The sequence below is a fragment of the Schistocerca gregaria genome, chromosome 9, assembly GCF_023897955.1.
Source record: "Schistocerca gregaria isolate iqSchGreg1 chromosome 9, iqSchGreg1.2, whole genome shotgun sequence".
NCBI lineage: Eukaryota > Metazoa > Arthropoda > Insecta > Orthoptera > Acrididae > Schistocerca > Schistocerca gregaria.
In genome coordinates this window covers 120,078,318-120,094,903 of record NC_064928.1, presented here as the reverse complement: position 1 = coordinate 120,094,903, position 16,586 = coordinate 120,078,318, and the positions used below count along the sequence as shown (strand labels likewise).

The 16,586-nt window shown below is 42.9% G+C and overlaps 1 protein-coding gene across 1 annotated transcript in view; it reads right to left on the bottom strand.

Moving 5' to 3' along the window:
• Window positions 1-16,586, bottom strand: part of LOC126292191 (fasciculation and elongation protein zeta-2) — a 358,256-nt gene that overhangs the window by 46,339 nt on the left and 295,331 nt on the right. Inside the window, exon 4 of the mRNA XM_049986034.1 lies at window positions 3,072-3,180. Coding sequence (XP_049841991.1) covers window positions 3,072-3,180 — 109 coding nt within the window. The remainder of the gene's footprint in view (window positions 1-3,071; window positions 3,181-16,586) is intronic.

The window sequence follows — 16,586 nt, the reverse complement described above, 5'->3', positions numbered from 1 at the left end:
TTCCCTTTCACGTCCCTCGACTCTTATAACTGCCATCTGGTTTCTGTACAAATTGTAAATAGCCTTTCGCTCCCTGTATTTTACCGCTGCCACCTTAAGAATTTGAAAGAGAGCATTCCAGTCAACATTGTCAAAAACTTTCTCAAAGTCTACAAATACTAGAAACGTAGGTTTGCCTTTCCTTGATCTATTTTCTAAGCCAAGTCGTAGGGTCAGTATTGCCTCAAGTGTTCCAACGTTTCTACGAAATCCAAACTGATCTTCCCCGACGTCGGCTTCTACCAGTTTTTCCATTCGTCTGTAAAGAATTTGTGTTAGTATTTTGCAGCCATGGCTTATTAAACTGACAGTTCGGTAATTTTCACATCTGTCAACACCGCTTTCTTTGGGATTGGAATTATTATATTCTTCTTGAAGTCTGAGGGTATTTCTCCTGTTTCATACATCTTGCTCACTAGATGGTAGAGTTTTGTTAGACCTGGCTCTCCCAAGGCTGTCATCAGTTCTAATGGAATGCTGTCTACTCCCGGGGCCTTGTTTCGACGCACTTCTTTCAGTGCTCTGTCAAACTCTTCACGCATTATCATATCTCCCATTTCATCTTCATCTACATCCTCTTCCATTTCCATAATATTGTGCTCAAGTACATCGCCCTTGTGTAGACCCTCTATATACTCCTTCCACCTTTCTGCTTTCCCTTCTTTGCTTAGAACTGGGTTTCCATCTGAGCTCTTAATATTCATACAATTGGTTCTCTTTCCTCCAAAGTTCTCTTTAATTTTCCTGTAGGCAGTATCTATCTTACCCCTAGTGAGATAAGCCTCTACATCCTTACATTTGTCCTCTAGCCATCCCTGCTTAGCCATTTTGCACTTCCTGTCGATCACATTATTGAGGCGTTTGTATTCCTTTTTGCCTGCTTCATTTACTGCATTTTTATATTTTCGCATCAATTAATTTCAATATTTCTTCTGTTACCCAAGGATTTCTACCAGCCCTCGTCTTTTTACCTACACGATCGTCTGCTGCCTTCACTACTTCATCCATCAGAGGTACCCATTCTTCTTCTACTGTATTTCTTTCCCCCTTTCCTGTCAATTGTTCCCTTATGCTCTCCCTGAAACTCTGTACAACCTCTGGTTTAGTTTGTCCAGGTCCCATCTCCTTAAATTCTCACCTTTTTGCAGTTTCTTCAGTTTTAATCTAGAGATCATAACCAATAGATTGTGGTCAGAGTCCACATCTGCCCCTGGAAATGTCTTACAATTTAAAACCTGGTTCCTAAATCTCTGTCTTCCCACTTACCATTATATAATCTATCTGATACCTTTTAGTATCTCCAGTGTTCTTCCATGTATACAACCTTCTTTCATGATTCTTGAACCAAGTGTTAGCTATGATTAAGTTATGCTCTGTGCAAAATTATACAGCTTGAATAACATCGGGGATAAGATACAACTCTGTCTCACTCCCTTCCCAACCACTGCTTCCCTTTCATGTCCCTCGACTCTTATAACTGCCATCTGGTTTCTGTACAAATTGTAAATAGCCTTTCGCTCCCTGTATTTTCCCCCTGTCACCTTTAGAATTTGGAAGAGAGTATTCCAGTTAACGTTGTCAAAAGCTTTCTATGCTAGAAACATAGGTTTGCCTTTCCTTAATCTATTTTGTAAGATAAGTCGTAGGGTCAGTATTGCCTCAAGTGTTCCAACGTTTCTACGAAATCCAAACTGATCTTCCCCGAAGTCGGCTTCTACCAATTTTTCCATTCGTCTGTAAAGAATTCGTGTTAGTGTTTTGCATCCTTGGCTTATTAAACTGATAGATCGGTAATTTTCACATCTGTCGACACCTGCTTTCTTTGGGATTGGAATTATTGTATTCTTCTTGAAGGCCTGTCTCTCCCAAGGCTGTCGTAGTTCTAAAGGAATGTTGTCTACTCCCGGGGCCTTGTTTCGACTTAGGTCTTTCAGTGCTCTGTCAAACTTTTCACGCAGTATCATATCTTCATCTTCATCTACATTCTCTTCCATTTCTATAATATTGTCCTCCAGATCATCGCCCTTGTATAGACCCTCTATATACTCCTTCCAACTTTCTGCTTTCCCTTCTTTGCTTAGAACTGTGTTTCCATCTGAGCTCTCCATATTCATACAGGTGGTTCTCTTTTCTCCAAAGTTCTCTTTAATTTTCCTGTAGGCAGTATCTATCATACTCCTAGTGATATGTGCCTCTACACCCCTACATTTGTCCTCTAGCCATCCCCGCTTAGCCATTTTGCACTTCCTGTCGATCTCGTTTTTGAGACGTTTGTATTCCCTTTTGCCTGCTTCATTTACTGCGTTTTTATATTTTCTCCTTTCATCAATTAAATTCAATATCTCTTCTGTTACCCAAGGATTTCAATTAGCCCTAGTCTTTTTACCTACTTTATCCTCTGCTGCCTTCACTACTACATCCCTCAGAGCTACCCATTCTTCTTCTACTGTACTTCTTTCCCACACTGCTGCCAATTGTTCCCTTATGCTCTCGCTGAAACTCTGTACAATCTCGGGTTTAGTCAGTTTATCCAGGTCCCATCTCCTTAAATTCCCACCTTTTTGCAGTTTCTTCCGTTTTAATCTACAGTTCATAACCAATAGATTGTGGTCAGAGTCTTACAATTTAAAACCTGGTTCCTAAATCTCTGTCTTCCCACTTACCATTATATAATCTATCTGATACCTTTTAGTATCTCCAGTGTTCTTCCATGTATACAACCTCCTTTCACGATTCTTGAACCAAGTGCTAGGCCTCCTATATCTATATCTGGTAAACTTAGAATTCCAAAGACTGTATTCCAGTAATTGTCGAAAGCCCAGTGCGGAAACACTCTTGTTGGCAAAACGTTACGTCATCGGTCGAGACGCAGGGCAGAGGGCCCAAAAGAAACGCCTCCGAGCAAAATGTCAAGAAGTATCAACTGTCACACTTCCAACATTCCACATCTAAGTCACAACAGTATTAACAAGTTAAAATTCTTGCTACGATCCTTTGCTGAACAGCAGATGGCACGCAGCACTTGTACTTACTGTCCTCGTAGAGAGGTGACTGCAGCACTTCCTTGCTTCGCGAGTCCAGGGCGTCGGTGGAGTCGAGGAATGAGTCTGAGTCAGGCGAGCATTCGGTGGATGGCGTCTCCTGGAAAGCAGAGGGGACAAGGTACAGTTCAACAACTTCCAGTCATATGATGGAATCAAGTAAACAGTTTCACGGTTTTTCCCTTCCATGTTGCTATACACAGTTTCACAACTCCAAATAATATTTTTCCTAGAAGGAAAAAAAAATGTGTCGAGGCAATTTTGTTTAGCTATGACAGGGGCATAAAGCAGCATCACAGATTTTCTTATATCTTTGTTTAATAAGTATTTTTTACGTCGTATACAATATTTTTTATTCTGTAATCCACTCCCTCAAGACCCACTCAAAAACGCAACGCAAAACTTACTCTGACTCTCGATACTAGCACTCACCAGAAAAGTACTTGGGCCCGAAAAAACACAAATACACCAAAATCGTGTGAGTAATAATGTAAAGGTCTCTTATTGCACTAGTGATATTCCCGCATCTGCAAAACTGTGCAGTCGTTCGTTAGAGGCCTCTGCGTATGCCATGCCGCATTGCACACTGAGCTGCCGGTACGCCAGTCGGGACCAGTAGGGACGGTGCAGTGTGCCTCTGAAGATGCGTTTTGTGACATTATTTGTGTGTTGAAGCGTCAGAGGCTCAGCGATTGGTAATCAATCCTGCTAATGTATTGCGATTGGTTGAGATGAAGTTACGAAGAACCCTTCTTCGTGGAGATGGTATTGGTGTAGAAGACGAATCATTCGCATGTTTTCTGGTATCTATTATAGTGCAGAAATATGAGCATAAGCTAGAAACAGATATTGTTGTAACACTAAACATAATGATGATGATAGGGATGATAATGACGAACAACTCATTGCAAACGGTAGTGCTACGGCAAGGGTGGGAAGAGGCGATGGAAGCAGTGACAGTGAATACCAACCGTCTCCCGAGAAGATGGTTAAAGTTGCAAGTATCATCACGGCGTTTGATGACAACACACTGGAGAACATGTACGATGATTATTACGTAAGAGGTTTCGACACATACGACAAGCTTCTGAAAAGATACCCTAAACTGACGTGGCGTTCAACACTGATATTTAGAATGTGCAAATAAGCCATGCGATCAACTTGCATTTCTTCACTGTGCGTTTTGCAGTCATTCGTATTGCTCGGAGCATTTTATTGACATTCCGCATTTACATCTATAGTCAGGATTGCTGCATTGCGTATGGCGTCTACAATTACATCTATAGTCATATATAGATCACGAGTGCAGAGTTTTGCAGAAAAACGACACCTACCAGCATATGCAGAGGTACATAATGGTCCTGTAACCAAACGTTCATATAGATCTGTTTGTTCGAGCCGAAGTACTTTCCTGGTCAGTGGAAGTACCGCAGGTAACGTAACTTGTCCACTTGCTAGAGTTGACTGTGGTGTCACCGCCAGACACCACACTTGCTAGGTGGTAGCGTTTAAATCGGCCGCGGTATACGCCGGACCCGCGTGTAGCCACTATCAGTGATTGCAGACCGAGCGCCGCCACACGGCAGGTCTAGTGCAGAGAGACTCCCTAGCACTCGCCCCAGTTGTACAGCCGACTTTGCTAGCGATGGTTCACTGCCTGCTTACGTTCTCATTTGCCGAGAAGATAGTTTAGCATAGCCTTCAGCTACGTCATTTGCTACGACCTAGCAAGGCGCCATTATCAGTTATTATTGATATTGTGAACTATGTACCGTCAAGAGCGACGTTCGTCATTAATGGATTAAAGTTAAGTATTCCACCAGCTACGTCCGTTGTTTCTAAATTCAAATTTCCTTGTCCGGTCCAGACCTCACGCCAGCCCGCGTGAGCTAAATCGCCTCCTCTAGTAACCCGGTGTTGGCTCTCCTGCCAACCACAAAATTGACTGTAAATAAATGAAAACACAAGGAAAATGCTCACCGTCTTCAGTTCAAGATTTGCGTGAGCAGAAGTCACGAACCACGAGAAGGTAGAAGTGTCACTCATCTAGCAGAAAAGTAATTACAATTATTGTAGAATGAAGGCTTTCACGACCGGGTGACATGGCTGTTGATATACTTTCCGGGATGTGAGGTCGTGGTCCAAGAACCAGGAGCAGAAAAAGTTCTTGGACCACGACCTCACATCCCGGAAAGTATATCAACAGCCAATTACAATTATGTTTTCTTATATAGACGGGTACGAGTAGTACAGTACTGCAGCACATTCATTAAACGATATTTTGTGTTAGCAGAACAACTGTTCGCCAGTTTTGGACGAAATCATTCCGAGCAGCTGGATTGGTAGAGACGGTCCGACATCGAAGTGCCACGGTCACCTGACTAACCCATCTTGTGTGGGGTTGTGTTCAGTCCGCCAGTTCCTGACGTACAAAGTCTTACGGCTCGAATACGAGATGCTGCCGAGCTGGGACAACACCGACTCAAAGGAAGGCCTCGGCGCTTGTTGGTGACGTCACGTCAGCTAGGCACGGCGAACGCCAGGTCTGTTGCAGGCAGAAACGCCTGGACGTGCTTATCACTATAAATCTCTTATTTTTGGACAAACTGTTTGGCATTGTTTTGGATTCTGCAGTTTTATTTAGATGAAAGATTTTCTTACTATCGTAAAGCTACACATGAAGATCATAGTTCTGTATTACTGAATCCTGTCGAAACAAACGTATACCAATATGGGAAGATGCTTTGCCCCATTGCAAGCTTCGGAAATTTTACATTCAAGAAACTATATTTACTTCATCCATTTTGTTATCGAAACTTACCCCAACCCCCTTACAATGAACTCGTTTCTTTTATTTATTTATTTTCTTTTGACATCGTCACTGGAAATGCGAACTAATTTACATCTGTAAATGTCCAACTTTTGCCAGTCATTAGATTACAGTCGTTTTCAACGAAAGGGATTCTAAACAGGAAACAAAATAGCTTCATACGTCGAAAATACTGCTCAGCTTAAACTTTTTTAAACATGCACATTAGAAAAGATAAATATTCCCCTCTTGCAACTGAAAGGAGAAACTTTATAAGATAAAAAAATTGTATTTGATAAAACAAGTATCTCTCTTTTGCTTCTTCTTCTGTCCCCCACCCCCTCCCCCAACGTGTACAATCGCAAGACATTTCATTAACATTCAGTGTTACTCACCCCATAGTCAACTAAGATACCTAAAGAAGAGCACCAATATGTTTACAGTTTCTTGTAAAAGCAACCCAGTACAAACGTAACTTCCTCAGATTTACAAATAAGGTAAAGAAGCACGACTTCTGTTGCTGCTGGCCATTAAGTTGTTTTTGTATGTCAGATGGAAATTTAAGTTCAGGAGTACACCATTTGTTAAGAAGTGTAGTGAATCGCACAATTAATTGATTGCAAAAATCTCTCAGAACAATGTGTGTTGGTCAACTACCGCCAATAGTTTCACATTGTACTGTGTCAAGGAGGGAGACACAACCATTATGAGTATGGCTGCAACAGACCTGGCGTTCGCCGTGCCTAGCTGACGTCACGTCACCAACAAGCACCGAGGCCTTCCTTTGAGTCGGTGTTGGCTGGGACGGCCGAGAATCTGGCTCGTGGCCGGCCGATGTGGCCGAGCGGTTCTAGACGCTTCAGTCTGGAGCCGCGCGACCGCTACGGTCGCAGGTTCGATTCGTGCCTCGGGCATTGATGTGTGTGATGTCCTTAGGTTAGTTAGGTTTAAGTAGTTCTAAGTTCTAGGGGACTGATGACCTCAGAAGTTAAGTCTCATAGTGCTCAGAGCCATTTGAACCATTTTTTGAATCTGGCACGTGAGCAGTGCTCTCGCTCGTCCGGCGTAGCTCCCCCACGTGGGTGTGTCCGCCGCTGGTGGTCTAGTGGCGCCGGCACGGTGACTCAGGCTGTTCGGTCAAAGGGTTAACTGCCCTCTGTAATAAAAAAAACCTGAGTTAATGGGTCAACGACGAAGTGAAACGGGTGTCTTGCGACGTCCGCCCCGAGCGAATGCAACGAACGAAAACGAACAAAATGAGATTTTTAAAAAAGTGGATAGCGTTGCCGCCTCTGAATCACGGGGTCCTGGGTTCGATCCCCGGTCGGGTTGCAGATTTTTTTTCTGCAAGGGGACTGGGTGTTTGTGTTGTCCTTATCATTTCACCATTCTCATCATCATTCGTGACAGTGGTTGGACTGGATTGTGTAAAAATTGGACTGTGTACATATATGGTTCATATGGCTCTGAGCACTATGGGACTTAACATCTGAGGTCATCAGTCCCCTAGAACTTAGAACTACTTAAACCTAACAAACCTAAGGACATCACACACATCCATGCCCGATGCAGGCTTCGAACCTGCGACCGTAGGGGCTGTATACAAATTGGGACTCTGTACGGGCGCTGATAACCGCGCAGTTGAGCGCCCCACAAACCAAACACCATCATCATCTGGCTGTACACTTCCCCCAGCACCACGCCACTCTGTCTGGGTGTGAGGAGGCGAAGAAGAGGGAAATTGCGAAAGCACCATATTTAGGTGGTAATGCAGTCACACTACATACAAATTAGTTTCTATTATTCAACAACATAAACCACAAACAAAACAAGTTTGCATTGTTATTTATTTTTGAGCACACTGAAGACGTAACATGATTTTTATTAGGTACAAACTGTCGACATACGGCAGAAGCAGACATGATTTTCTACTCCGGTTTCCACATAATCGTGACTTATGTAGTTTCGTAATCGAAAAAACCGTTCACACACATATACAGGGTGGTCCATTGATAGTGACCGAGCCAAATATCTCACGAAATAAGCATCAAACGAATAAACTACAAAGAACGAAACTCGTCTTGGTTGAAGGGGGAAACCAGATGGCGCTCTGGTTGGCCCGCTAGATGGCGTTGCCATAGGTCAAACGTATATCAACTGCGTTTTTTAAAAATAGGAACCCCATTTTTTTATTACATATTCGTGTAGTACGTAAAGAAATACGAACGTTTTAGTTATACTACTTTTTTCGCTTTGTGATAGATGGCGCTGTAATAGTCACAAACGTCTAAGTACGTGGTATCACGTAAGATTCCGCCAGTGCGGACGGTATTTGCTTCGTGATATATTACCCGTGTTAAAATGGACCGTTTACCAAATGCTGTCGATATCGTTTCGATGTATGGCTATTGTGATCAAAATGCCAAACGGCCGTGTGCTATTTATGCTGCTCGGTATCCTGGACGACATCTTCCAAGTGTTCGGACCGTTAGCCGGATAGTCACGTTAAGGAAACAGGAAGTGCTCAGCCACATGTGAAACTTCAACCACGACCTGCAAGAATGATGATGGCCAAGTAGGTGTTTTAGCTATCGCGGCTAATCCGCACATCAGTAGCAGAAAAATTGCGCAAGAATCGGGAATCTAAAAAACGTCGTTATTGAGAATGCTACATCAGCATCGATTGCACCCGTACCCTATTTCTGTGCACCAGGAATTGCATGGCGACGATTTTGAACGTCGTGTACAGTTCTGCCACTGGACACACGAGAAATTACGGGACGATGACAGGTTTTTTGCACGCGTTCTGTCTAGCGACGAAGCGTCATTCACCAACAGCGGTAACGTAAACCGGCATAATATGCACTATTGGGCAACGGAAAATCCACGATGGCTGCGAAAAGTGGAACATCAGCGACCTTGGCATGTTAATGTATGGTGCGGCATTATGTGAGGAAGGATAATTGGCCCCCATTTTATCGAGGGCTATCTAAATGGTGCAATGTATGCTAATTTCGTACGTAATGTTCTACCGATGTTTCACTGCATGACAGAATGACGATGTACTTGCAACATGATGGATGTGAGGCACATAGCTCGCGTGCGGTTGAAGCGGTATTGAATAGCATATTTCATGACAGATGGATTGGTCGTCAAAGCACGTTCACCGGATCTGACGTCCTCGGATTTCTTTCTGTGGGGAAAATTGAAGGATATTTGCTATTGTGATCCAGTCCGCAGCTCGTGTTCGTGCGGTAGCGTTCTCGCTTCCCACGCCCGGGTTCCCAGGTTCGATTCCCGGCGGGGTCAGGGATTTTCTCTGCCACGTGATGACTGGGTGTTGTGTGATGTTCTTAGGTTAGTTAGGTTTAAGTAGTTCTAAGTTCTAGGGGACTGATGACCATAGATGTTAAGTCCCATAGTGCTCAGAGCCAGTTTTTTTTCCACCGACAACGCCTGACAACATGCGTCAGCGCACTGTTAATGCATGTGCGAACATTATGAAAGGCGAACTACTCGCTGTTGAGAGGAATGTCGTTACACTTATTGCTAAATGCACTGAGGTCGACGCACAGCATTTTGAGCATTTATTGCATTAATGTGGTATTTACAGGTAATCACGCTGTAACAGCATGCGTTCTCAGAAATAATAAGTTCACAAAGGTACATGTATCACATTGGAACAACCAAAATAAAACTTTCAAACGTACCTACGTTCTGTGTTTTAATTTAAAAACCTACCTGTTACCAACTGTTCGTCTAAAATTGTGAGCCATATGTTTGTGACTATTACAGCGCCATCTATCACAAAGCGAAAAAATGGTTCAAGTGGCTCTGAGCACCATGGGACTTAACTGCTGCGGTCATCAGTCCCCTAGAACTTAGAACTACTTAAACCTAACTAACCTAAGGACATCACACACATCCATGCCCGAGGCAGGATTCGAACCTGCGACCGTAGTGGTCGTGCGGTTCCAGACTGTAGCTCCTAGAACCGCTCGGCCACTCTGGCCGGCCACAATGCGGAAAAAGTGGCCCAAGTAAAACATTCATATTTCTTTACTTACTACACGAATATGTAAAAAAAATGGGGGTCCCTATTTAAAAAAAAGTTGTTGATATCCGTTTGACCTATGGCAGCTCCATCTAGCGGGCCAACCATAGCGCCATCTGGTTTCCCCCTTCAAGCTAGACAAGTTTCGTTCTTTGTAGTTTTTTCGTTTGACGCTTATTTGGTCTGGTCACGATCAATGGACCACCCTGTATAGATCGAAATATTTTATCATATTGGCAACATCATTATGGAGATGTGGAAACTTTTACTGAGGAAAACAACTTAGACCTTTAGTACAGCGTTAGTGTAAAAGAATTGGTCTTTTAAACGGGAATTACACTGCAGGTCAGTCATTTCCATATGTATATGCCAAGAGGCCCTTTCAACTGAAACAGCAAACGGTCTGGGAAACAGATGTAAACATGTCAATGTCTTCAAAAGATTTACAAAACTATACTTGTAATACTTTCAAGGCCACAATGAGTTCTTCAGACAACGCGTTTTCTTTAATGCCAGTGAGCTTAGGATCTGGACAGTGCTTTTTTTGGCACAGTTTGTCCCTTCCACTATGTTATCTTCTTTTTACATGCATTGTCACCAAATCAAAAATTAGTTGTGCAATGAAGTCCGCTTAACATATGAGGTCTGACATTTTTTTCTGATGTACTAAGATTAATTCCTGCCTCCTTTTTCCAAACATGTATTCAGTCATGCCTCCTGTCTTAACCGACGTACTGTGCAGTATTAGATATAGCGTGCATTCTCTTCATTCATTTCCATCGAAAACTCTTGAACTGATTGTGGAATAATGCATTCTACTTAAGAAAATGTATTATGCGTAGCACCAATTTCATCACTTGCTCCAGGCCTGCAAATGTAGCACAAAGAGCTTATTGAAGTAGGGAACAATGAATCCCCTCTCAAGGTTATTGTAATTTTTTGCTCTTTCATCATCAACTAAATCTTAAAATTGTTTCTGCACGGTGTAATCTTGTTCTGTACCAACTTTGCAGTACCTATCGATTATGTGATCCTGTATCTATTAAGTGATACTGAGAATTTTATCCTCCCTTTCTGTCATGTCCATTCAGTTTTGAAGGCTCGAGATCGCTGGTATGCCTCTTTCTGAGGAAACAGCCTCTGTACCTGTGAAATCCTTTATACTACATACAAACGAAGGGTAAACTGAGCTGACACTACGATTCTGCCGAACTGAAGGAAGTCGTTGTCCACCGAAAAACGCCGCTCTGCAGTGCTGAACGAATTGTCGCGCAGTACCGCCTACTTCCGAGAACGCCCGAGCAAAGCCGAGAAGAGCCGAAACTGTGGCCATACGTGTCCAGCACAGGGTGCTCGCGTGCAGTTTAGCACGCTGTCGCCGGCCCTCCACTGTATCGACCCGTTATGCTCATGTTACCGAGCCTACTAGCCACTGGCCACAAAACAGTGGAACAACAGGATTGCTCACTCCAGTATCTCGTATGCGATTTTATTGTACGAGGTGCATTCAAGTTCTAAGGCCTCCGATTTTTTTCCTCCGGACTGGAAAGAGATAGAAACATGCGCATTGTTTTAAAATGAGGCCGCATTCATTGTCAATACGTCCCAGAGATGGCAGCACCGTACGGCAGATGGAATTTTACCGCCAGCGGCGAGAATGAGAACTGTGTTAAATACTTAAAATGGCGACGTTTTCCTTACTTGCCACAGCGTGCAATCATTCGTTTTCTGAATTTGCGTGGTGTGAAACCAATTGAAATTCATCGACAGTTTAAGGAGACATGTGGTGATGGAGTTATGGATGTGTCGAAAGTGCGTTCGTGGGTGCGACAGTTTAATGAAGGCAGAACATCGTGTGACAACAAACCGAAACAACCTCGGGCTCGCACAAGCCGGTCTGACGACATGATCGAGAAAGTGGGGAGAATTGTTTTGGGGGATCGCCGAATGACTGTTGAACAGATCGCCTCCAGAGGTGGCATTTCTGTGGGTTCTGTGCACACAATCCTGCATGACGACCTGAAAATGCGAAAAGTGTCATCCAGGTGGGTGCCACGAAAGCTGACGGACGACCACATGGCTGCCCGTGTGGCATGTTGCCAAGCAATGTTGACGCGGAACGACAGCATGAATGGGACTTTCTTTTCGTCGGTTGTGACAATGGATGAGACGTGGATGCCATTTTTCAATCCAGAAACAAAGTGCCAGTCAGCTCAATGGAAGCACACAGATTCACCGCCACCAAAAAAATTTCGGGTAACCGCCAGTGCTGGAAAAATGATGGTGTCCATGTTCTGGGACAGCGAGGGCGTAATCCTTACCAATTGCGTTCCAAAGGGCGCTACGGTAACAGGTGCATCCTACGAAAATGTTTTGAAGAACAAATTCCTTCCTGCACTGCAACAAAAACGTCCGGGAAAAGCTGCACGTGTGCTGTTTGACCATGACAACGCACCCGCACATCGAGCTAATGTTATGCAACAGTTTCTTCGTGATAACAACTTTGAAGTGATTGCTCATGCTCCCTACTCACCTGGTCTGGCTGCTAGTGACTTTTGGCTTTTTCCAACAATGAAAGACACTCTCCATGGCCGCACATTCACCAGCCATGCTGCTATTGCCTCAGCGATTTTCCAGTGGTCAAAACAGACTCCTAAAGAAGCCTTCGCCGATGCCATGGAATCATGGCGTCAGCGTTGGGAAAAATGGGTACATCTACAGGGCGATTACGTCGAGATGTAACGCCAGTTTCATCGATTTTGGGTGAGTAGTTAACTAGAAAAAAAAATCGGAGGCCTTAGAACTTGAATGCACCTTGCATAAACTGTTCTAGTATTTTCGTAAAATGTTGCTATGTTTTTTGTGTAGGTAAAATGTTATAAATGTGTTGTATCAGTATGAATGATGCGTGAGTGTGGTTTAAGGTTAATATGGAGATAATTGTTTAACGAGTTATGTAGTGGGATTTAGTGTGGGAACATTTCGAAGAACTATGGATGTGGACAAAGGGGATTTTTCTAGAATAGATTTGTAAAGTAAGTTTATGGTAAAGGGAAAGTTTATTCAGGTATAAATAACAATAGTAAATAACTTTATGCATAAACAAAACATCAGCTTATTAGATAATTACGTCGGTAAAAAGTGCAGTCGTGAGGTTTACTATTTTGCGATTGGTTATTGATGAAAAGCGCGGACTGACGCGGGAGAATGTTGTTTTGCTATTGGCTGTTGAGTAAACTGACCAATGGTAAAGCAATATACTTCACGCACCTTTCTCTGCTGGTAGAGAAGACAGAGTATTCTAGAGAAGAGTTGGAGCCCAGCCATGAAACAGTTCGGATGTGTGTAGTAGTAGTTCCGCTGGAAATGATAAGTTGCCGGATCTAGCAGTGTTTCATACTTCAAAAGTGTTGGAAAGTGACGGCATAATTATTCCGACGTGTGTGTAGAAATTTCGGAATTTTTAAGTGAATATTGTGACGAAATAAGACATATATTCCGCGTGGCGTATTGAGCAGGTCGGTGGCAAAAAACTGTGACTACATTTGGTACCGACAGACTTAACATTTGGCGAGCATTAAAACACTCAGTATTTTTTGTAGCTATTACGTTTTCGGGAAATGCAACACCATAAAGTTGCTAACGTGAGTGAAAGGGATTGTGAGTGACTGTGTTAAGACTAGCACGGGCTTGGCAGTGACATTTGTTCACGTAAGTTTCAGAATATATTAATTGAGGCCAAATTTCCAACCTTCCATTTCATATGAAAACTTTCTCCCGAAAAGTAGATTAGTGACTTTAATTGCAGCCTGGTTCCCTCGAAGTACAGTAGGTTTCACTCGGCTTCCCTACTGATCATCTGCAGAGACAATGTTCACAGGTAGGTGCAGGTCCGTCGAAAAGAGACGGAAAGAACCGCGCCGCCGCACGTTGGCCACTGCGCTGTCCGCGGTGAGAGGTAATGTCTGAAATTTGGTATTCTCGACAGACCCTTGACAGTGTGGGTCTCGGAATAGTAATTTCCGAAATGGATGCCCATGCGTCTAGCTGCGAGTAACACTCCGCGTTCGAAGTGTGTTAATTCCCGTCGTGCGACCATAATTCCGTCAGAAACGTATTTAAATGAATCACATGAGTATAAATGATAGCTTTACCAATGCATTATCTTTTTATACCTTGTGTGCGCGATACTGCCACTCCATCTTTACATCACTATCCCACGACTTTTGTCACCTTAAGCCTACAACCTGCAAAATACTAACGCGAATTCTTTACAGACGAATGGAAAAACTGGTAGATGCGGACCTCGGGGAGGATCAGTTTGGATTCCGTTCAAATGGATCTGAGCACTATGGGACTCAACTGCTGTGGGCATTAGTCCCCTAGAACTTAGAACTAATAAAACCTACCTAACCCAAGGACATTACACACATCCATGCCCGAGGCAGAATTTGAACGTGCGACCGTAGCAGTCGCATGGTTCCGGACCACACACCTAGAACCACGAGACCACCGCGGCCGGCTTGGATTCTGTAGAAATGTTGGAACACGTGAGGCAATACTGACCTTACGACTTATCTTCGAAGAAAGATTAAGAAAAGGCAAACCTACGTTTCTAGCATTTGTAGACTTAGAGAAAGCTTTTGACAATGTTGACTGGAATACTCTCTTTCAAATTCTGAAGGTGGCAGGGGTAAAATACAGGGAGCAAAAGACTATTTACAATTTGTACAGAAACCAGATGGCAGTCATAAGAGTCGAGGGGCATGAAAGGGAAGCAGTGGTTGGGAAAGGAGTGAGACAGGGTTGTAGCCTCTCCCCGATGTTATTCAATCTGTATATTGAGCAAGCAGTAAAGGAAACAAAATAAAAATTTGGAGTAAGTATTAAAATTCATGGAGAAGAAGTAATAACTTTGAGGTTCGCCGATGACATTGTAATTCTGTCAGAGACGGCAAAGAACTTGGAAGAGCAGTTGAACGGAATGGACAGTGTCTTGAAAGGATGATATAAGATGAAAATCAACAAAAGCAAAACGAGGATAATGGAATGTAGTCAAATTAAATCTGGTGATGCTTAGGGAATTAGATTAGGAAATGAGGTACTTAAAGTAGTAAAGGAGTTTTGCTATTTAGGAAGTAAAATAACTGATGATGGTCAAAGTAGAGAGGATATGAAATGTAGACTGGCAATGGCAAGGAAAGCGTTTCTGAAGAAGAGAAATTTGTTAACATCGAATATAGATTTATGTATCAGGATGTCGTTTCTGAAAGTATTTGTTTGGAGTGTAGCCATGTATGGAAGTGAAACATGGACGATAAATAGTTTGGACAAGAAGAGAATAGAAGCTTTCGAAATGTGGTGCTACAGAAGAATGCTGAAGATTAGATGGGTAGATCACATAACTAATGAGGAGGTATTGAATAGAATTGGGGAGAAGAGGAGTTTGTGGCACAACTTGACAAGAAAAAGGGATCGGTTGGTAGGACATGTTTTGAGGCATCAAGGGATCACAAATTTAGCATTGGAGGGCAGCGTGGAGGGTAATAATCGTAGAGGGAGACCAAGAGATGAATACACTAGGCAGATTCATTAGGATGTAGGTTGCAGTAGGTACTGGGAGATGAAGAAGCTTGCACAGGATAGGCTAGCATGGAGAGCTGCATCAAACCAGTCTCAGGACTGAAGACAACAACAACAACAACAAGCCTACAACCTCTGTTCGACTGATCGTGCAAATCCTTTCCTCCCTCTGACAGTTACAATGACACTGTGCAAACCTCGAACTTTTTATTAGTTCTATGAATTTTATGTTGTTGTTGTTGTGGTTTTCAGTCCTGAGATTGGTTTGATGCAGCTTACCATGCTTCTCTATCCAGTGCAAACTTCTTCATCTCCCAGTATTTACTGCAACCTACATCCTTCTGCATGTGCTTAGTGTATTCATCTCTTGGTCACCCTCTACGATTTTTACCTTCCACACTGCCACCCAGTATCAAACTGGTGATCCCTTGATGCCTCAGAACATGTCCTACCAACCGATCCCTTTTTCTTGTCAAGTTGTGCCACAAACTCCTCTTCTCCCCAATTCTATTCAATACCTCCTCATTAGTTATGTGATCTACCCATCTAATCTTCAGCATTCTTCTGTAGCACCACATTTCGAAAGCTTCTATTCTCTTCTTGTCCAAACTATTTATCGTCCATGTTTCACTTCCATACATGGCTACACTCCATACAAACACTTTCAGAAGCGACTTCCTGACACTTAAATCTATATTCGATGTTAACAAATTTGTCTTCTTCAGAAACGCTTTCCTTGCCATTTCAGTCTATATTTTATATCCTCTCTACTTCGACCATCATCGGTTATTTTACTTCCTAAATAGCAAAACTCCTTTACTACTTTAAGTGCCTCATTTCCTAATCTAATTCCCTCAGCATCAACTGATTTAATTCGACTATATTCCATTATCCGCGTTTTACTTTTGTTGATGTTCATCTTATATCCTCCTTTCAAGACACTGTCTATTCCATTCAACTAAACGCCAAGTCAATCAAAAAATATGTACCGACTTGACGAAAAGGCATTAGCACCGTGGGTCAAGAAGCTCACTACCTGAGCGTAGGATTTGCTTGGAAG